The 22,613-nt window shown below is 38.0% G+C and overlaps 1 protein-coding gene across 6 annotated transcripts; it reads left to right on the plus strand.

The window, feature by feature from the left end:
• Positions 1–2,140: 2,140 nt before the first annotated feature.
• On the plus strand, positions 2,141–17,763 carry LOC129723434 (coronin-1C-A). Of its 6 annotated transcripts, none has more exons than XM_055677645.1 (6): positions 2,141–2,296; positions 6,384–6,815; positions 11,441–11,563; positions 14,239–15,090; positions 16,718–16,987; positions 17,049–17,763. In XM_055677645.1, exons 2-6 carry the CDS (start codon positions 6,618–6,620, stop codon positions 17,322–17,324), a joined length of 1,719 nt encoding a protein of 572 aa, XP_055533620.1. In that variant the 5' UTR covers positions 2,141–2,296; positions 6,384–6,617; the 3' UTR covers positions 17,325–17,763. The 6 variants fall into 6 exon arrangements, with proteins under 6 accessions (XP_055533620.1, XP_055533625.1, XP_055533623.1 ...); XM_055677650.1 differs by lacking the exon at positions 2,141–2,296 and adding an exon at positions 2,366–2,386; XM_055677648.1 differs by lacking the exon at positions 2,141–2,296 and adding an exon at positions 2,732–3,041.
• The last annotated feature ends 4,850 nt before the right edge of the window (positions 17,764–22,613 follow it).

Raw genomic sequence — 22,613 nt, forward strand, 5'->3', positions numbered from 1 at the left:
CTACACGTTCAATGTCGCTTTGAAATCATTTGAAGCGCTGTAAATCGCGAAAATGCTTAACAGGTGCGTTTTGTACAATCCTCCCCTATATACACCGTCATTGTTTGGAACGCCTTCCTAAGTGGGTAGCATTTATTAACCTTACAATGACTTATGAATATTGGGACAATTAATATTTTTATTTTAAGAAAAATACCGGAAATACCGGTTTTTTCGCCTCTCCAATACCGGTATTTCGGTATTGGAAAAAACATAAATGTCATTGGAAAAAACATTAAATGCACAAGGACAAATCGCGCAAGGACTTGCATGGAAGTCAGCTTAGGGGGGAATAATGGGGAAAAAATTCACTATACAACGCATTATTCTTAAAAGTTTTTCGCGATTTCTCGAGTTGTGATGAAAAAACGCTTTAATTCTATAATATTTCACAATGATCAATTTAATGACCAAAAAGAACAAAAACCAAAACAAACAGACGCCATGATGCCAAAAATATTGGTTACACGATGTTTGACAAATAGATCGCCCCTGAATTAGACGGCCGCGACAAATTTAAATTGCGTTGTTAAAATATTATTAACCTTCAAATACTTGTGTATTTGCTTTGAAAAAGGCATTTTGTTGATCAAAACTGGATTTACTGATGGCAACCTTTATGCTGCCTAAGTAGTGGGGAAAAAACGACAGTCCTGGGACATGGTGACCAACCATAGGGAAAGTGATTTGTTTAATTTTGTTTGTTTGCATGTTGCAACTGAGCAGCTGGGAGACGACGAAATTCTGTTTATGCTGATTCATTGAATCGACTTCATATTAATTCTGCATAGTCGAATTAACTGCCTTTGTGAATGCGTTCTAACAGGGCAGTTTGTTATTCAAAATCGGTTATGCTGATCGCAGCCTTTGTGCTGCTCCAACAGCGGGGAGAATTAGGTAAATACACAAAGTAAATTTTTTGACTGCGACAGAATTTGATCGCTAGGATCCAGCACAGAATGATTGTGTTATTGCCAAAAATTCTTAACCTTCAATTACTTGAATCTGTAAAAGCTGTTTTCGCATTCAGTAAATTAGACGGCCGCGACAGATTGTGATTTCTTGGATTCAGCACAGAATGTGCTGTTGACAAGAAAAAGCAAAACTTTATTGCGGGAAGAAGGCCGAAGCCCTTAACTAGTAAATCGAGACGTTTGGTGCTACCTCGCTGCTGCTTAGATATGTGATGTGATTTGTTTACTGGCGCAACCCGCTGCTGCTACTTCCGTAATTCACTACGCTGCGGCTAACTAGTTATACTATTCTGTCGACCTTTTTAGGGAAAGGCAGCAAGCGACCAATCAGAGGACGTAATTTTCGTTTCAACAAGGTTTGACAATTTTCAATAGTACGACAGTTCGCATAATCAATCAACACTTTTCTACATTTGGGTGGATGCGTGAATAATTTTCCAATCAATTGCTGCAAGAATGAAGGATATCGGTTGAAAACAAACCGTTTTATAAACATTTAAAAAGGGACAATTTTCGTCCCCTTTTCGTTAATAGTTGTCCTTTTTACATCCCTATGTGGTAGGCTAAAGAAAAACGTAGTTCTACGTCAAAAATCTAATAATAACCACCCATTCAAATCAAGGGAATGGTATGGTAGCCTTCAAGCGTTACGAACATCTATTTCTGTACCGTTTGTCCCAAAACTACTTTTTCTGCTGTCACAGTTTGCTTCACTTTGCTTTGAGACACAATTAATGTACTAAATATCACTTAGAATATCACATACCATGTGAAAACCTTAAGAAATTGCTCCAAACTGTCTGATATGCTATTAATAATTGCAGTCAACATTTAGCCGGTTTGCCCGAATCAACATAAGATAAGGGTAAACTGCCCATTTTTCGGGTGCCAGTGCCAATGATGTTGGTAACACGTCAAATGTATGGTAGCTGACAGCGATGCCATTCCCGTGATTCAAATCAACGAATGCTTCGAAAGCAACATTTCTCCAAGCGTTTGCTGCGAGAAATGGTGTTCGCAGGTTTGTAACCTGGCTATCTTTTGTCATGTTGACATTTTACAGTGTCCTCTAGGCGATGTATTATTGAACTAACTTTAACGTTTCATCTTTCAAATACATACCCATACAAACTACCGCCTCTGCCACATCGGGCAAGCCCAACTTGATCATTGCCTTTTTTGGATTGATCGTAATACACTAAAATTAAAATTATCCTGTTTTGAATTTTTGTTTCAAGTTTAGGCGTAAAAATTGTTACATGTTTTGAGTGTTTATTACGCAGGTATCGTTGCAGTTTAGTTACTTATGTTCCCCTAAACCAGTATTACTAGATTAATTGAAGAAAACGAGTGAACTTTACGCCGAAAATCTGGTACGGGGGCGTTTGTGTGCATAGGAATTTTTTTCTCCTTTCGCTCTCTGTGTGTAACAAGATTTTTTTTTTTTTGAAGTTTGTGGTACCGTTCAACACTTGCGAGTTGCGAGAATGACGGAGATACACATTTACGTTTTTCGGTACGCAAATTCGCGATGTTGTTAACAAATTTCAAAGAAAACTGTGTTGCCATAAAAAATCATACCGCGGTGTACAATGAGATTCTGAACATTGCATGTGCATGTTAGGTTGCACCTCGAACAACCAAGCATTAGCCAAAATTAATTGATTTTTTAGGTGAAATATTCGTTATCGAATCACCGTTTACCTATGTGTACGTCTGATATACAGTGTGGTGCAAATAACAGTAGACATGGCAAGAGAAAAGTTGCATGTGTTGTTTCTTGTGGCAGTATAATTTTCACAGTAGATGAGAGGCCCAACGAAGGTCCTACTATTAAGCAGTTGTATCTCGTCCGTTCAAAAATGACGTGTTTACTGGTGGTGTGAACTGAATTTTCGGAATTTTAGTTCCAAGAGTGGTGAAGCGGGTTAGTCATTTTAAAACCAAAAGTGCTAAACTAATTAGTAACATGATAGTACTATCACTTGAGCTGCTGGAAAACCGGGTTGTGTGTGTGTTAACGTTAGGGTGATATCAAACTTAATTTTAGATTTTTTGTAATAAATTGATCTTATTGAGGTTATACTAAATTATTTAGAAAGGACTGATAAAGTAGTGTTATTGCATCTTAATCGAATATCTGTTTCAGTGAATTTTTCCACGACTATTATGTGCTGCCAACAGGCGTTGACCGCCGTGTCGGTGTAGGCAAACTAGGTCAAATGATGTGTTTGCATATACCAAAAGTGGAGTTGACGTGAGAAGAAATTAAAATCAGAGCATATATCGTAAATCTTGTCACAGTCCAAGGTGCAAAAGAAAGCTTATTAGCTGTAGAATCATCAACAGCACCCAGTCAAACGCGGTCTCCAGGGCCTTGGCCCAACCAATTTACGGCATCTCTATTTTCGTTCGCGTTGTCTTGTCGGCTATTGCTGCCATCGTCTATGGGAAGTATAAGACTTGCAATGCCATACAGGAAACTCCGTGGGTGTTTTTTTTTGCTTTGCGTAACGCGGTTCTAAGGAAATTGTTTCAACATCTTGAAAATATTTTAATTTCTACCGCTATGATTAGATTTCTTTTTATATTCGAAATATTTTCTGCAAATATGTTAATTTGTGACTGCTATCAAAAGTGGTAGGTAGGGCTTAAATCATTAGTTCCTCATGATAGAGCTTTATGCAGTTGATATCATCGTGTCGGGATGATAATTTCTCAGACTTTTATAGTGAACTTGATTTCAGTTTGTTGATATTTGGTAACACATGCGCATAACTTTTGGTACATATTTATTACCTGTTGATATAAAACACTGTAACGTAATATGGAAAATCGATCATTAATCATTATGAAAAATTGTTACGAAAATTATCATTATTGGATGGCAATTCATGAGCATAATTTTTAAGGCATAGAAAAATTATACAGACATTTTTACTGAACCTAGATGTTTATGGAAATTAAGTTACTGACTCGCCCGTATTTAAAAAATCACTATTTCTATACTTTGCTTGAAAAAAAAAAACAATCAAAAGATTGAGCAGAACAATTATCACTTGATAAGGGCTTTGCAACTTCAACAGTGACTTTTGACTCGTGGGTTTAAATATCGCTGTTGTCAGGCTTTTCAATAATATAGATGTATAAAGCAATTTTTTAAGGCAAATGGAACAAAAAATCGACAAATTCATGACGTAAATTAAGCTTTTTTATAAATCTAAAAAGAACCAATTTGTTAATATGTACATAGCTGGAACTAAAAGCAAATAAACGGTTGGATGCTCCGATATCGTAATGTACGACTGGCATCTTTACACACTGCTTCGGATGTATACCTGCGGGATCGAACAACTAGTTACCTTCTGCTGCCATCTCTGCAGTATGTCAAAAAGTAAACATCTGTGCTAGAGAAGCAAGGTAATCGCGTAGAAAATATATGTCAAAATTCGACCTTGAAACTTTTCATTCATTTCCACTGATAAGCTTTACAACAGAAATATCTTCCATGCAAAACTCGAGCATTAGCAATTAGTGCGTTCTATCAATAGTTTGTGATCTGATTTTGCAGAAATGTTGTGTGAAAAACGTAACGCTTTGGTTATCCAGGAAATACATTAAAGCAAATCCAGGAAATAACTTGAAGTAGATTTGATAGTTTTACCTAATCTTTCCCCAATATACCAATATATACTAGCGTTGCACCAAATAATAGGGCTGGGAAAAGTTTTTTTTTATGGAAAGTACCGAATTTTCAGTTTACAGAATAATGGTTTTAACTTGAGCTTGTCTAGGGTGAGTCACATTAAGTCAAGAATAATTTGGTTTTCAATTTTTCTCATCTTATCATCATGTTTCGTTGAATATTCGGCCGCCTGTTCAGCCGAATATTCGGCCAGACGGACGGCCGAATATTTAACAGAACATGATGAATCAATGAGAAAAATTAAAAACCAATTTACTCATCAATTAGAGTGGATTACCCTAGACAAGGTCTAGTTTAAATCATTATTCGATAATCCGAATAATCGATAATTTTCAAAAATAACTTTTTCCCAGCCCTATTATTCGGTGCATCTCTAAAACATACATATAGGACGATACAGTTACTATTATGTTTTGTTATTCTAGTGGTTTTTGTCGACCAAAAGAGCATGATTTTATGCTTGTGCGAAAAATGCGACAAAACTGAACCACATTCGTTATCCTGCTTTCAAGTTTTATTAAAAGTTACTCTACATTCATACAATGTTGATGAATCATTTAAATTTTGTGTGTACTATTTAATCTTTCAAGTGATTGCTGATTATTACAATCTATCAAATGGTTGAACTGTTACTGCTTTTTCAAGCTTGATTTACCAAACGGTTACATTTTTGTTTTCACAAAAATTGTCCCAATGTGGGCAATTTCTATCTACGCGTTTCTTTTAAAACTATATTTTCGAAATAAAATTTTACTTTCTTTTCCTCAAATAATCTTGTTACCGATAACTGGGTTTCATAATAAAACATTCAATGAATTGAACTAGAACAAGTTGACTGAAAAAAAAATAGTTATGAAGTGTTAGTAAATGATGTCTTTCATGTACACTGCTCCACACATCCTAAAACTTGTTTGACAACAAATTGGATTATACGCGCATGGTGGTATAAATATACGCGCGGTAAGCATCACCAGCCTTCGTAATCATAAATTCTAAATCCAATTCGCTGACATCATCTGCTTCTAAGTTCTTCATTAACGCCTTTCTGTACACAAGGCACCCATCAATATGAAAAATTGTCCCAATGATACAAACAGAAGACTTATATGTTTGTATAAATTTCTGTGTTTTGACATTCTCTCAGGGTGCACTTATACTTTAAATAGTAGTAGAAATAGTACGTTTAGGGTAAATAAAATCGAGAAATAATGCTGTGAGTAAGTTTTTAAATGATACGCCTATTATATGGGGAAAGCAGGCAAAAAAATACAGCTATAAACGAAAGAATATGGTTGAAAGCTATGGCTATAGGTATCTCGTTCTCTCTTAAAAAAAGCATACATTTATTTTAATTATCGTTATTGGAATTGCTGATACATATTACGCTCAATAAGCAAATTATGCTGTGCTTTGAGAAATGTGATTTCAAGGGAAGTTTTTACGACGACGGACAAAGTAAGCAGTGTCTGTTTATTTTTTCAGAGGCTAGTTTACGTTTAGGTTCCACTTTAACCCAAATTTTCGGTACGAAATACTTATTAACCCGTTTAATTCCCGGTCCGTTTAATTGTATAATTGATAAAACATTGTTGATAATGATTTTCTAGTTTAATCAAAATCAGTTATATGGAACTAATGTCATCTTTTTATTTTGTATATTGCAGGTTGTATAAATAAATGTCGGAACAAACAGTGCTTTAAAATTAAAATTTTTGAAGATTTTTAAATTTAACGTTTTACAAATACCATCCAAAGCCAAGTGCTGATAAGCTGTGAAGAAAGCACCACCCATCAAGTGCGTCAGTGTGATAAAAAATTATCGTTACAGCAGAGAAAAGTGCTTGTGATATTGTGTTCTATCTACGCAAATCTGGTAATAAAAAATATAGGAAGCAACTATGTCATTTCGAGTAGTGAGAAGTTCAAAATTTCGGCATGTGTACGGTCAAGCACTCAAACGTGAACAATGCTATGATAACATCAGAGTTTCCAAAAGTAGCTGGGACTCAACTTTCTGTGCCGTTAATCCAAAATTTCTCGCCATTATCGTAGAATCGGCGGGTGGGGGTGCCTTTATTGTGCTGCCTCATAATAAGGTGAGTTTATTGAATGTGTATGGAATACTTCTAGTAATAGTTTCTCAACTTTGATTTTCAAATAAGAACCGTTTCTATCTGAAGAATTATGGTGAATATTGACTGCAGGAAAATTCAAAAATTCTCATTCCAATATATGATTTAAATTTCTAAATTTTCTACGTTACAAATCTAAATGTCATTTATTACATACATGAATATTTTATACCTACACACACTGAGATTTCAAAACATATCTTAATTGCATTCAATTTTGTCAAAAAGGGAAACTCACTTGCGATCATTTTTGCGATACATTAGCAAAGAGATCGCAAGTCAGTTGCATAGAGAAACTATGTATTAGAAAAATGGCAAGGCACTCACCGTTATGGCAAATGTTAACATGTATAATTGCCGTTATTCGTTTCGGTGTGACAGTTGCCTTAAATAAATAAATATCAAATATTGCATAGTTTTTATTGGCTGTGGAACCAACTTGCGATGATTTTTTCCATGAGATTAAATTGCGATTATTTTTTCTGTGTGAAAAAACGATATCCTATTTTTTCACAATTCCTCAGAACAAAGTATTCAAAATTACGTGTTCTATTGAAAGTTGCCTATATGATGATTCTAACTTGTCATGAGCGGCAGTATAACTATACTATATTTTCGAATATTGCCGTTCATCTTATAGCATATCGTTGGTATGCACAACAAAATTTCATGCCCTTCGTATAAACTTTGAGATATATATCGAATCGTACTGAGTAGAGAGAGATGTTAGATTAAAGAAGAAAGAAATTCTCAAATAAAACTGTATCCCAAAGACTACCGACTTAAAGTGAGCATCAATACTAGCATTGGGGTTGACGTTACTCGCGACAGTGATCTAAGCAGATAGTGCGTGAAAAAGCAAAGTGTAGCAAAAACACGCTATATGTCTTTCAAATTTGGACAGCATAAAAATAGATTTTCTAACTTGTTGTTTTATTTTTACCCGCAGTTCTTATACTTCGTCAACAACTTCAGCATCAAATAGCTATGACAAATGCATTGGGTATAACGTAATGCCGGGCCATTTGATCCCATGATTTGAAGATTGCTTACTACGAGCACTAATGAATCATTTATTATCTTATGTACTATCGTAGTCAAACATTTGCTTTCCAACAAAAATAAAAAATGAACATGCCAAAGTTCTAAAATAAAGTCTCATACATTACGTTGCAATAAATTTGTTGACGAATCATTTTTGTTCAACTCGTAAAGTCCGAGACGGAACTTTTTTTTCAGAAATGGTCGTTCTCAGCACTGCCACGGCTGATTTTGGAAAACTTGGAATATTATTCAAGGGGAATAGTTGCTCTAAATTTTGGTTGAAATCTATCGTTGATGACAAAGAAAATCCGGTTTCCATGAGAATACGTACTTTGGTGAATTTAAACTTTAAGCTTTTCTCAAAATTTGTGCATGCTAAAATAAATATTTCATCGCGTATGGATTCCAGAGACCTTATTCTAAGAATGCAGAAATAAAAACTTGAAGGATGATTTTTTTTTGAATTTCAATGAAAATACGTAGTTTTATGACTTTGTACTGATATAATCTGTAAACTTCGAAATTCACTCTTACATACCATATTTCATCTACTTGACATGATTTGATACATGGAGCAGTTGAAATGTATGGAAATTTGCATCGTTTTCTCAATCTGTTTGAAAAATGCGAAAAAAAAAACACAGACACATTTGCGTCTCACGAAAACCAGCGGGGTGATACCGCTACCAAAACTTAAAGCACCTATTCTCTGTGATTGTTATTCCAAGTTTTCTCAAATCGGCCATGGCAGTGCTGCGAACCACCATGTAAAAAAAAGTTCCATCGCGGGCTTTTACGGGTTTAAAGTAAGACGTAGGAAACATAAGAACGTTTCAGAGTTCTAACGACATAGAACTGACAACGTAGTGCCAGAACTTACATATTTTATTGGCAGTTCTTTCATGCCTTCCCGCATTGTTACTTTGATTGAGTTGAGTTTGATGAAAAGTTGAGAATTAAAAATTTGACATTCATTCCAAAATTAGATGAAATATTTCGTACAAAAAAGGTGTAAGTCAAATTGCCTAATAATTACTATTTTAAAAATACTCTGCAAAATCACGATTACTAAAATCAAATTATACTTAAGCAGGTATTAGACGAAACGAATATTTGCTATTTTTGGTACGAATTTTGTTTGCACAAAATAAAAGTCGTACCAAAATTAGCAAATATTTGCTTCGTGTAATACCTGCTTTACAACAATACGTGTACAATTTTCCGCCGACAAAAAAATTTTTTAATGCATTCTTCAGCTAAACAATTTTACGTCGAATTATATTAGGAGTATTTATGTAACGCTCGTACAAAAAATTCCAGCCGTAAAAATATAGAAGATATTCAGTTTACGGCTGGGTGTTTTCATACGAGCGCTGCGTGAATACCTCTATTCTTTTTCCAAATAAGCTTAACAATATATTTTCATTTTTCGAAGCTTGAGCAATTCTTTCCCAGACTGCGAAAAAAAAAGTTCCACTCTGTTATATATTAGCAGTTAATCTGAGGGATACTGTTCTTCTTACATATCATAGAGGATTCAAATTTTTCTTCAATAAATGCATGGTATTCAGGGATGCCACATATTCAGATTAATCTGTATTTTACAGATTTTTGGGCCGAAGTAACGTTACAGAATATATATTTACAGATATACAGATTTTCGTCAAAAAATACAGATTTACCGATTTTTCAAAATTGGCATTAATTTCTATGAACACTCCAAATTTTAATGCAATGCAAATTGAATATATTTTTAATTCCTTGCATGCTTCAGCCCAGGAATGGATTTTGTATATGTACCATAAAAACTTGAAAATGCAAAGTTCTTTATTTTTATACAATACAGATTTTATTTACAGATATTTTGGTTCCAGTTACAGATGCTCAGATTTTTTTAAAGGAAAATACAGATTTAAATGTGGCATCCCTGATAGTATCTCGTTATTTTTTTTAAGAAAGAAATGGTTTAACCAAGCATACCAAGCGTGTGGATATTTTTCTAAAACCTCCGGATTTTCAGGAGTGGTGTCTAAATTGAATTTTTGTCTTGATTGTAATGAATAATACTCAATTTCCGTGACTGCCACCTCGATAATTGATAGTTGCTTTCGCGGATGTCAGCAGGTTTAGGTAACTCGCATGAAAATTATTCTCATGGGTGTCACCACCCCAAGCTTAACACCCGGGGTGGACACCTCACTCCGCCCCCGCCCGCTATGCCAGTGCGATGAACCAACATTTTTGGAGACTACCAACATTTGGAAACCAGAATGTTCTCAGTTACATATTACTAAAGAAATTGCATCTCAAGAAAAGTATACATTCAAGCAAGTAGATAAAAAATCTATAGTAATCTAGAATCGGGTTTTATTATCATTTTTTTTATATAGCTTTCATCAATATGCAACATTTGACATAAGTCCGGGCCGGATTTTTTTCATTTTGAAGTTGGTATGCTTAGGTTAAAACCAAAGAAAAATTTTGTGGTTATTTTTATAGTGCAAATTTCAATATTTTGGGTTCATGAAAACTTATCCAGCGAACTTCCTTCCTTTTTCGAAGAACTCTATATACTTTCTTTTATGAAACTAGCAATATTGTGGTTGTGATTTGATGTTTCGCGATTCGATTCACTGAGTCATCATGATTTGTAAAGGCTCATGTTCAGTCAGTTTGACAATTTCCATAAAAGTTTATTGCTTTTTTAGAGGCCGGAAATACACAACTAGCTATCGCTTTCCATATTCCATGTACAGCCTTTTTTACTTCTTTTATCATCTTATCGCTGCGAATACCAACGATAAGAGGGAATAAGTACAACAGTGGGTAGGAGCATATCAACTGTAACATTCTGACTTCCAGAATAGGTGTAGAATTATAACCTTTATGGTAACCAGTATGCTAATCACACAAGTGAAATATTCAATAAAAAACCAACAATTTCATTTATCAATGCACCTGATTGGGTGAGTCGAGTAATTTTGATTTCTGGTCGTTAGTTATACCGTCAAAGTTTTGCGGCCAGGTTCAAAGTCGTACCCATCGACAAATCTAGACAAAACTTGCATCCCTATTGGCTTCCTTCCATCAACAGCGGGTGTGGTAAAAGGTCGAATGTGGAAAACAGTTAAGAACGTCACCATTCTCCTAATATCTTAGTATTAGTCAAAAACATTAAAGAGAAAACGTAGAATACCGCGAACGTGACCCTCAACGTCGATCGAATTGCTCCCCGTTGCGCATGCAATGACGCGGAGTTCGTGCGCAAAACTATTTTTAGTCACCGACAGTCAGAATCCCCATTTGCCCATATCCCTTGGAAAATTCAGTCGGCAACAGTATATTGGAATTTATATATTTTTAGCGTTTGTAGGTGAAATATTATTTATCGATCGGAATAATAATCGTAGGGCAAACTGAAACGCAAAAATAGCAAAACGCTGATGTAAACAACTTTCGGATTCTTCAGACCCACGAATAGAATTTATTTATTTCGACAAAGAATAATAAACTACCGATGATTTCTTTGTTTCTGTTTGTTTCAGGTTGGCCGAATTGCAGCTGACCATGCCCTTGTGGGTGGACACAAAGGACCCGTGTTGGATATCGCCTGGTGCCCGCATAATGATAATGTTATCGCTTCCGGTTCCGAGGACTGTGTCGTTAAGGTGAGATGAAGGCTGTGTATAGTCACTCTTTGTTTAAAAAACAGTCACCATATTTATGTAAACATTGGAGAATAACAGTTCAACTTCATTCGAAATTAATCAAATTACGCATAGTTTCCGACAAATTTACAAAAAACAGCTTTTTTCTTAGGTACTTATTCTCTAGATATTGCTCTGCTATTATGAATTATGACCTAGGCTAAACTAATTAAATATTGAATTTGTTGTCGAAAAAGCTGTCTTCTTATTTTTCGATAACAAATTAAAATGATTACTCATTAATAATTCTTCTAAAATTATAATTCTTTTTAATTCTGCACATTATCCAATTGTTCATAAATGGAGTAAAAAAATCATTCGAAACTTCACGTGTCGCTATTCGCTATACTCTGGATTCTCTTTTTACGCGATAGAGAAAAATCGCGTAATTTTGAACAAATCAGGTATAAAAAATCGCGTAATTTGAAACAGATCCTGTAAAAAAAAGATCGCGTCGTTTTGATAAAATCTTTCTCTATGTGGTAAGTGTGTATGTATGTGCGTGAGGGAGCTCCGTAGCCGCAAGGTTACAGAGTCCGCTTTGGTAAGCGGGTGGTCGTGGGTTCGAATCTTAGTAGAATTCAGGCCATTTGGTTGTCAAAGGACTTTAAGCATGGGGTTTATTCTCAGGCTCCCCACCACGTACCGTTCCTTCAATCTGGATTCTACAGTACAGTACCCCTGTTGACTCTCCTCATAACAAAAATATAAGTCCCTATTATAATAAAACTGGTGTGAGTAACATATGAAAGTTCTCTCCAGGGAATTCCCGAAAAAAAATTTACGATGTATTTTGCGGTGAGAACAGTAAACGGACAATGTTTTGTATTGTAACCATAAAAAACATGGTATTTTTACTGTAAGCTTGCAAACGATTTTTGTCATTACCATGTTTTAACAACGTTTTTCGTTGTTGCATCTGCCACCGACAGTATTTTTTCCATGAAAAATACTGTCAGTGACTTCTAAACGTATGGGAAGAATGCCTTGATGTATTTACAACGAAAAACGTAGTAAAATTATGGTATAACTATGTACAATTACAGCAACTTTTAAGGTTTTTTTGATGTTATTTTTTTCGGGTTGTAACTAGGCGATATTGTTAGGATGGACAGAGGCTCGGTATAGTAGAGCAGTAAGCTTGAAACGGAAAGATAATTACACACGAGCACTGATATGAATGATAAGCGTATCACTTGCTTCAATAGTGTTACTGCTAATAATATGAAGTGCGGAGTACAGAAAACACCTGGGCAATATCACAATAGATCTAAGCTCTGGTCGCAGTGATGAGTCCACACAAAAAAAAAGTGCGTGTATGTATGTGTGTGTATCTTGGCTCATATACAAATGTTTTTCATGTCACAAATCGTGTAATTTCAAGAAAATCGCGCAATTTCGAGAAAATCGCGTAAAAACCGTGTAAAATAAAATCACGTAAAAAGTCGCGTAAAAACAGGATTCAGTGTACAACAATGTTTCCACAACATTATCGAAAAAATCTTTTTTATGCGGTGGACAGCAGGGAAACCAGATGTGCAGATTTGTCTGCAAAACGCAGATTTTTAGAGTCCGTGTGCAGATTTTTATTGATTCGCAGATATTTGCAGACTTTCACAAAATGTGTGCAACTTTTCGCAGACTTTTGCCTGCGTCAGCGAAATTTTCTCGAATCACGGATAGATTTTTTTTCAGTTTTAAAGAAGATTTTTATTTTTTTTTTAGAAAATATTTGTAAGAACATTTTTTATACATCTGATTGATAAACGTAACTTTTTCAAACATAGTAATCTTTCCAACCGCTATTCTTCGTAGGCTAGTCATACGTGACTTTCCCTACGTAAAACTGGCTCAAAAAGTAATTGCCTGCGCAATACCTACCTATATAACGCGGCCTAATCTTAATAATGGTCCTTGAATTCTATAAGCATATATAATTCTTTCAGTGAAATTTTAATCTTCGGATTTGTTCTTTTGAAACAGCTTAACAATAAGCTATGAAGAACTAGGAAAAAATATCGCTATTTTATTTATTTAATAATATTAAAACAGACCCCCGCTTGGTGAAGTAACAATGAATAAGAAGATTTTTTTTTGTGTTTGAATCTACAACCGAGCGGAATTCTGCCTGAAAATTTGATGGATTTTACGGAAATCATTCAAAACGTAGTGAATTTCACTTTGAAATGGCACTACAAAAAACTCGATCGATTGGAACAATAAACCTTCAAAACAACAAATTTTTATTATATTATTTAATAAATTGAACAAAGTATCATGATAAAAAAAAACCAGATAAGATAGATAAACAAAATTTCAAAACCCATGCAACACAAGCAAAGCAAAGCAATGGTCTTGGTGCGATTCGGAACTCGACCTTCTGTTTCTTATACACAGACTTCGCAGTCAACTGTTTTTAGTGTACAGAACCAATTGCGGGGCTAGCGCTACGCTCCTACTGACACTAACAGTACCTCCCGAGCCGAGACTCGAACCCCCGACAACTGGCTTGTTAGACCAGCATCGTACCTCGAGACCAACTGGGAGGTTAATGCAACATCTTAAATTAAAATAAATAGGTAAAAGTATCAACAGTTCAAATAATATTTTGTTTCGTGATCATATGTTTTCCACAGGTATGGCAAATACCGGATGGTGGACTATCCCGAACCATGACTGACCCAGTGGTGGATTTAGTGTACCATCAGCGAAGAGTTGGACTAGTTCTGTGGCATCCATCCGCATTGAACGTTCTCCTAACTGCCGGTTCTGATAACCTCATAGTCATTTGGAATGTGGGAACCGGTGAGGTGCTGGTTCGCATCGAATGCCATCCTGACACAATCTATAGCGCGTGTTGGAATTGGGACGGCTCCCAACTAGTGACAACCTGCAAAGATAAAAAAATCCGTATACTCAATCCACGATCGGGCGAAATACTGAACGAAGCAATTGCACATGAAGGGTCGAAGGCTACACGAGCTATATTCCTACGACATGGACTCATTTTCACAACTGGATTTAATAGATCCTCAGAAAGACAGTATTCACTGCGAGCGCCAGATGCTCTAGGCGATCCTATTGTAATGGTAGATTTGGATACATCGAATGGTGTAATGTTCCCGCTATATGATCCTGACACAAATCTTATCTATCTCTGCGGAAAAGGTGACTCTGTTATCCGCTACTTCGAGGTTACGCCAGAACAACCTTTTGTGCATTATATCAACCAGTTCCAGACGCCGGATTCGCAGCGAGCTATCGGTATGATGCCAAAAAGAGGGTGTGATGTAGCAACTTGTGAAGTAGCCCGATTCTATCGGCTCAACAATGGGGGGTTATGCCAAGTGATCTCAATGACAGTGCCTAGAAAAAGTGAGCTTTTCCAAGAGGACCTTTATCCGGATACGCTTGCTGATGAAGCCTCTATATCGGCTGAAGATTGGATATCTGGCGCAGATGCAGATCCTCAACTAGTATCGCTGAAGGTAAATTACATGTATGGAATATTGCTTATGTTTAACAATATTATACAGACACTGTAAGGAAAGGACACGGCATTAGACGTAAATTTTGACAGTAACATCTAGCTAATTTTTGTTTTTGAGTTTCGCTTTAATGTGGTTCCTTTTCTTCCTGTACAAATATTAAACCACTGAATTATTGAATTACTGCATTACATAATACTACTTTTTTGTGCATATTGTAAATGTGGTATGTGTTGGTTTGGCTTCTATCGTATTGAATAGTGTACATGTGATTACAAGTCTAAAATTCAACACTATTTCGACGTTGGTAAATTTACTAGACAGATTTCAAATAAATTTACCATTGGAGAAACGCATCCCATCGTGAATCTTAACGAACGTAAAGAGTAATTTACTCTAAAAAACATTCTACAGGGAAGGCTACAAGATACACGGGTCAATGAATAGTGGAAACATGCCGGAAAAAAATTATATGTTTATTATCGATATTTTAGGTTTCTTGAGTTTCTGGTAAATTGAGCAATATTTTCTTCAAATTTCTTTCCTATTTTGACACAACTAAGTCATGCGATCCAAGAAATTGGGCATACTGTTCAGTTCGATAGAATAATTCGAAAAGTCACGTAGTGTTTGTTGCAGTGGAAATATTTGCTTCTTTTCATATATTAGGATCTTGTTTTGCCACGAGCAACATAATATAAAAGAAAAATTGTTAGTGTGAAGGTTTATACTAATTTGTCAAAATATATACTGTACAAGGAGCTGCAAGTAGTATTTTTTTTTTAAATTTCAATAAAGCATCAGTTTTTAGATTTGGGAACAAAGTTAAAATCCATTTACTTATGATGAGCAAACTGTCAGTTTCAACAGGGTAACACAGTAAATTAATGTTTTATTAATTATCGTACATATTTGAAAATACTCATTTAGGTACCAGTTTTTTTTTTTAAATTTGTTTTCATCATGTTGTTACTATCGTGTTCTAACTCATCAGTAATCTTGAAATTACCAAATATTGCCCGTTCCTTGGAAAAACGCTCTTCGGGTAAGCCTAGTTGTATCCTTAACAACCGATACAACGTAACTTGTAACCGATTATCCCCTCACGAAAACTACTCCAGGCATAATTTTCTCTTTTACTATTTTATTACGCTTTGCATTTGACTTTGAATCTTCAAATATTTTCTTTTTCGCAAAAGCAAATAACTTGTTAGATCCGTGAAAACTATATAAAGTCTGTGCTTTTAGGATACAAGACAATAGTTTAATCCTGGGATAACAATGAATTGCGTTGCCACTGGATCGAATCATCACGAAAATAAGAATGATTAGTTGTGAAACCGACACAGCAAAGATATAAAAAATTTGGTTTCCAACGAAAACGTATCTTGTATCCTTTAGTCTTGTCTGTTAGCGTTCGTGAGTTACCGATTGTCTGAATGGGATATTTTTTATCTAAAAGTGGCATGCATGAAACTCACTGACTTACACAGCATTAGCTTCACGCTGATCATAGACTCTGTACACGCCATGCATACAAGTTACAAGCCCAAGTGACACATATTTAGTCTGTAAGGCACCCGTAGTATTATTAGTGCTAGAACATGGTATGAAAACCGCTCAATAGGATCATGTCTTTCTCGAAAAGGGTGGTTATGTGTCGCAGGCTCAAAGCACACAGCTGACGGTGACGAAGAAATCGAACGTACTAGACAAAATGCCACCACGTGGACCAAAGAGCTCTCTGCTTCCAGGAGCAACAACGGGCGGATCACCTCCGACCGTCACAAGTGCATCGAATGGATCATCAACGGCCAACGGAACGACCCCGTCGGCGCCCAGTATGATCAACGCAATTAGTCAACAACCTCCCCAGGTTATTGTAAGTGGAGTATCGGTGAGAATGAAGACATTAGTAGTAACAAAGCTTTATTTAATTACTACATTTATTTTATCAGGAACAAACATTGATGGACCTGCGAAGCAAGTTTGAAGACGAGTTTCGAAAGTTGAAAGCAATTATAGTAAAACATGAAAACCGTATCCGTTCATTGGAAGCCACCATTAAAGCTATGGCGGATCGAACTAATACTGAAACGGATGGTTCCCTGCTCATCATCTCGACACCGTCTCCCACGATTGCAGCTAACCAGTCAGGTACAGGCCATGATGACCACCATGGCGACGGTGGTGGCCATTACACTAATGCAAATTTGGCCCCCGACGAAGTGTGAGTAAGTTTCTCTCCAGCATACAACCAGAACTGGAGAATTCAAGCAAAGTACTAGATAGCAAAGCTGACAAACTCTTCATATTCAATCTATGCATGTTCTGTTAAAAAGAAGAGTTACATGCACTAAAGCAAAGAACGCGAGCGCTCAAACGAAAGTTTATTTTTTGAAAACTATTTTTAAATTTGTACTAGAAGCAAAATTGTGAAAAAAGGTTATTTATTTGTAATCATTTTTATTGCAAACAGAACAAAAAAGAATTTATCTTCCAAAAATTATTAAATGTGAAGAATAATAAAACAATGCCTTGTTGCTTGAAGCTAAACAACATACTTAAGATAAAAATGCCTATATTAATTAAGTTGAGCGAAAAATCAAAAGAATAAACTCATTGTACATTTTATATTAGAAGCAGGAAAATAAATCTAGAAACTCATTTTTATTTGTGGCGTTGGAATAACTTGAAAATTTTATGCCGTGCATATCACAAATCTAAAAACCATGCCGTTCGTGGCGTACACAGCAGACTTCGCAGATGTAATGAAAAAATCCAGATAGGGCAACGACATCCCAACTGGCCTCAAGATGCCATGCAAGCCTAACAAGCCAGTGGTCGTATGTTCGAATCTTGGCTTAGGAGATGACTGTTAGTGTTAATAGGGTCATAGCGCCTAGCCCTGCAATTGTTCTGTTGTACACTTAACAGTTGGCTGCGAAGTCTGTGTCAAATAAAAGGAACAGCCAAGGTGCCAATGAAAATGGTCATTTTGAGAAACACTATACAAAATGTTCATCTATCCAAAAAACACCCTGTGCAAAATTTCAGCTCAATCGGACTTAAAATGGGGTGGCGCAAAGCGATTGAATTTTGGCCTTTAAAAATCCGAAAATTTACTCAACGGAGTGGGGTGCATGAAATTTGGTTTTCGAGATTTTTTGACGTAGGACTACGTCTAACCGCACTATATCGAGATACATTCTGCGAAAAATAAAACCCAAGGTGTAACGTCGTTAATACTGATATAACCACATGATGGATCACAATAAACAATATGTCGTTGGATTGAAAAAATGATTTTGTGATTCTTTAGTCATCATTATAACTTCATTGTTAAACAGTGAAAATTTCATTAAAGTTTCAAGGTCGAATTTTCACAAACAATGTACCTATCACATGCGAACACGCCTGGCACAGACTTCATGAGTAGACACCAACTGCCTGCTGTGATATCCTGTATAGCAGAGGCAAAAAAAATTGACAGAATCTCCCCGTCCCAACAGGTTGAATAATGTTTGCTTCCATGAGCCTAGACTATTTTGATGTCTTGAAGGTGAAGCTTTTACGGAAAGTTCATGACAACCTCCTCTATCAGACAGTTTAACGATCTGCTATTGGAAGGTAATTAAAACTAATGTCTGGAAGAAAAGGTTGGCAAATGGCTGGACAGGTGTAACTTGAGACCCTAATGTGGCCATTCACCTCTGTCCAGCAACTCCTATCCCAACCTCCACGTGGTGCCGACCGGAATACGAGTAACCTTAGCGGAGATCGGGTAACCAACCCCGGTGGAAACTATGGTCGTATGCTCACTGGGAAGGGGGTCGTACGCGGCTGTATCCCCATAGGGGCAGCGTACAACAGCGTCTGACCCGGAGTGGGCGGCTGAATTATGGAATGCTGTATCCCGCCAGCTACACCTAAGATGGCAGCCCCATCAGCAGGATGTAGGTATCGCGACCCTGGTAAGGTAGCATACCGAAACCTTTCATCAACCACGAACAACGAATTTAGAAATACGGAACCGGCGCGGGCTGGTTTGCTTGCTCGAGAACTACAGCGACAGGGAGTCGAAATCGCAGCGATTCAGGAGGTTCGGTGGCCAAATTCCGGAGAAAGGGAATTCCGTGCAGTAGACCCTGTTGCACACACTTCTTTCAAGTACCACATCTACTACAGTGGCGGCAAAGCAGCGGAATGGGGCGTCGGTTTCGTAGTGCTGTGAAATCAGAAAACAAGAGTCATCCGGTGGAGGTCCGTAAAAGACCGTATATGCGTGTTGAGGATTAAGGGCAAATTCTTCAACTACAGTTTAATCAACACCTACGCACCGACAAACGACAAATCCGATGAAATCAAAGATGAGTTCTATGACAAGCTTGAGCGAATCTATGACGAGTGCCCAAAACACGACGTAAAAGTCGTCATCGGAGACGCAAACGCACAGGTTAGGAGGGAGGAATTCTTCCGTCCGGTCATTGGAAGACATAGCCTCCACTCGTCAACCAATGAAAACGGCCTGAGGCTGATAAACTTTGCCGCGGCCAGAGGAATGGCCATATGTAGCTCCTATTTTCCACGTTTGAATATTCGGAAACACACCTGGAGGCATCCAAATGGAGAAGCCTGCTCCCAGATCGATCACGTACTGATTGACGGTCGGCACTTTTCGGATGTTACTGATGTTAGGTCTTTTCGGGGACCAAACAGTGACTCTGATCATTATCTCGTCGTTTGTAAGATCCGCGCAATGGTCATTTTGAGAAACACTATACAAAATGTTCATCTATCCAAAAAACACCCTGTGCAAAATTTCAGCTCAATCGGACTTAAAATGGGGTGGCGCAAAGCGATTGAATTTTGGCCTTTAAAAATCCGAAAATTTACTCAACGGAGTGGGGTGCATGAAATTTGGTTTTCGAGATTTTTTGACGTAGGACTACGTCTAACCGCACTATATCGAGATACATTCTGCGAAAAATAAAACCCAAGGTGTAACGTCGTTAATACTGATATAACCACATGATGGATCACAATAAACAATATGTCGTTGGATTGAAAAAATGATTTTGTGATTCTTTAGTCATCATTATAACTTCATTGTTAAACAGTGAAAATTTCATTAAAGTTTCAAGGTCGAATTTTCACAAACAATGTACCTATCACATGCGAACACGCCTGGCACAGACTTCATGAGTAGACACCAACTGCCTGCTGTGATATCCTGTATAGCAGAGGCAAAAAAAATTGACAGAATCTCCCCGTCCCAACAGGTTGAATAATGTTTGCTTCCATGAGCCTAGACTATTTTGATGTCTTGAAGGTGAAGCTTTTACGGAAAGTTCATGACAACCTCCTCTATCAGACAGTTTAACGATCTGCTATTGGAAGGTAATTAAAACTAATGTCTGGAAGAAAAGGTTGGCAAATGGCTGGACAGGTGTAACTTGAGACCCTAATGTGGCCATTCACCTCTGTCCAGCAACTCCTATCCCAACCTCCACGTGGTGCCGACCGGAATACGAGTAACCTTAGCGGAGATCGGGTAACCAACCCCGGTGGAAACTATGGTCGTATGCTCACTGGGAAGGGGGTCGTACGCGGCTGTATCCCCATAGGGGCAGCGTACAACAGCGTCTGACCCGGAGTGGGCGGCTGAATTATGGAATGCTGTATCCCGCCAGCTACACCTAAGATGGCAGCCCCATCAGCAGGATGTAGGTATCGCGACCCTGGTAAGGTAGCATACCGAAACCTTTCATCAACCACGAACAACGAATTTAGAAATACGGAACCGGCGCGGGCTGGTTTGCTTGCTCGAGAACTACAGCGACAGGGAGTCGAAATCGCAGCGATTCAGGAGGTTCGGTGGCCAAATTCCGGAGAAAGGGAATTCCGTGCAGTAGACCCTGTTGCACACACTTCTTTCAAGTACCACATCTACTACAGTGGCGGCAAAGCAGCGGAATGGGGCGTCGGTTTCGTAGTGCTGTGAAATCAGAAAACAAGAGTCATCCGGTGGAGGTCCGTAAAAGACCGTATATGCGTGTTGAGGATTAAGGGCAAATTCTTCAACTACAGTTTAATCAACACCTACGCACCGACAAACGACAAATCCGATGAAATCAAAGATGAGTTCTATGACAAGCTTGAGCGAATCTATGACGAGTGCCCAAAACACGACGTAAAAGTCGTCATCGGAGACGCAAACGCACAGGTTAGGAGGGAGGAATTCTTCCGTCCGGTCATTGGAAGACATAGCCTCCACTCGTCAACCAATGAAAACGGCCTGAGGCTGATAAACTTTGCCGCGGCCAGAGGAATGGCCATATGTAGCTCCTATTTTCCACGTTTGAATATTCGGAAACACACCTGGAGGCATCCAAATGGAGAAGCCTGCTCCCAGATCGATCACGTACTGATTGACGGTCGGCACTTTTCGGATGTTACTGATGTTAGGTCTTTTCGGGGACCAAACAGTGACTCTGATCATTATCTCGTCGTTTGTAAGATCCGCGCACGGTTGTCGAACGTGCTGAAATCTCGCACAGAGAGGACGACGCGTTTCAACATTCAGCGGTTGAAAGCTGATGGCGTGGCAGCAGAATACGCCAGAGAGCTGGATCAACGGATCGCAGAACAGCAGGAGGAAGGAGTGGAAGACATAAATGGGCTGTGGAGCAGAATTCACGGCGCTATCGAAACGACTGCGAGAGAGGTGGTAGGTACGACGCGTGGAAGACAGCCTAACGGCTGGTTCGATGCCGAGTGCCAGAGAGCGACAGATGAGAAGAACCGTGCCAGGAGCCGCATGCTCACTGCGGCTACGCGTCAGAACAGAGAGAGGTACAGGGTGGCAAGAGCTGCTGAAAATAGAACCCACCGTCGGAAGAAGCGCGAGTACGAGGAGCAGGTGCTCGCCAGCGCAGAGGTCAGCTATGCTCAAAACGACGTGCGGAGATTCTATAGAACTGTCAACAGAGTCAGAAGCAAGAATTTCCCGGTGCCGGTCATGTGTAATGACAAGGACGGCAACCTGCTTACTGATTAACCGACGGTTGCAGCCAGGTGGAAGGAGCATTTTCAGGCGCTATTGAACGGTGAGGAGCCGGATGAGCAGAGAAGGAACAGGATGACGATTATGAGTGACGAACAAGCTGTGGAGCCACCAACACAGGAGGTGAAAAAGGCGATTAGTGAGCTGAAAAACGGCAAGGCCGCTGGGAAGGACGGTATCCCGGCCGAACTTCTAAAAACGGGAAGCGAGCGGCTGTACTTTGCGATCCACCAGATAATACTAAGGATCTGGGTGGATGAACAAATGCCGAACGACTGGTTGGAAGGCCTCATATGCCCTATCTATAAGAAGGGCCATCGATTGGATTGTGGCAACTATCGAGGGATAACGTTGCTCAACTCCGCATATAAAGTGCTCTCCCGTATCCTGTTCTTCTGATTGAGACCGTTAAAGGAATCCTTAGTTGGCGAATACCAGGCTGGTTTTCGACAAGAGC

This window comes from Wyeomyia smithii, chromosome 2, assembly GCF_029784165.1.
Source record: "Wyeomyia smithii strain HCP4-BCI-WySm-NY-G18 chromosome 2, ASM2978416v1, whole genome shotgun sequence".
NCBI lineage: Eukaryota > Metazoa > Arthropoda > Insecta > Diptera > Culicidae > Wyeomyia > Wyeomyia smithii.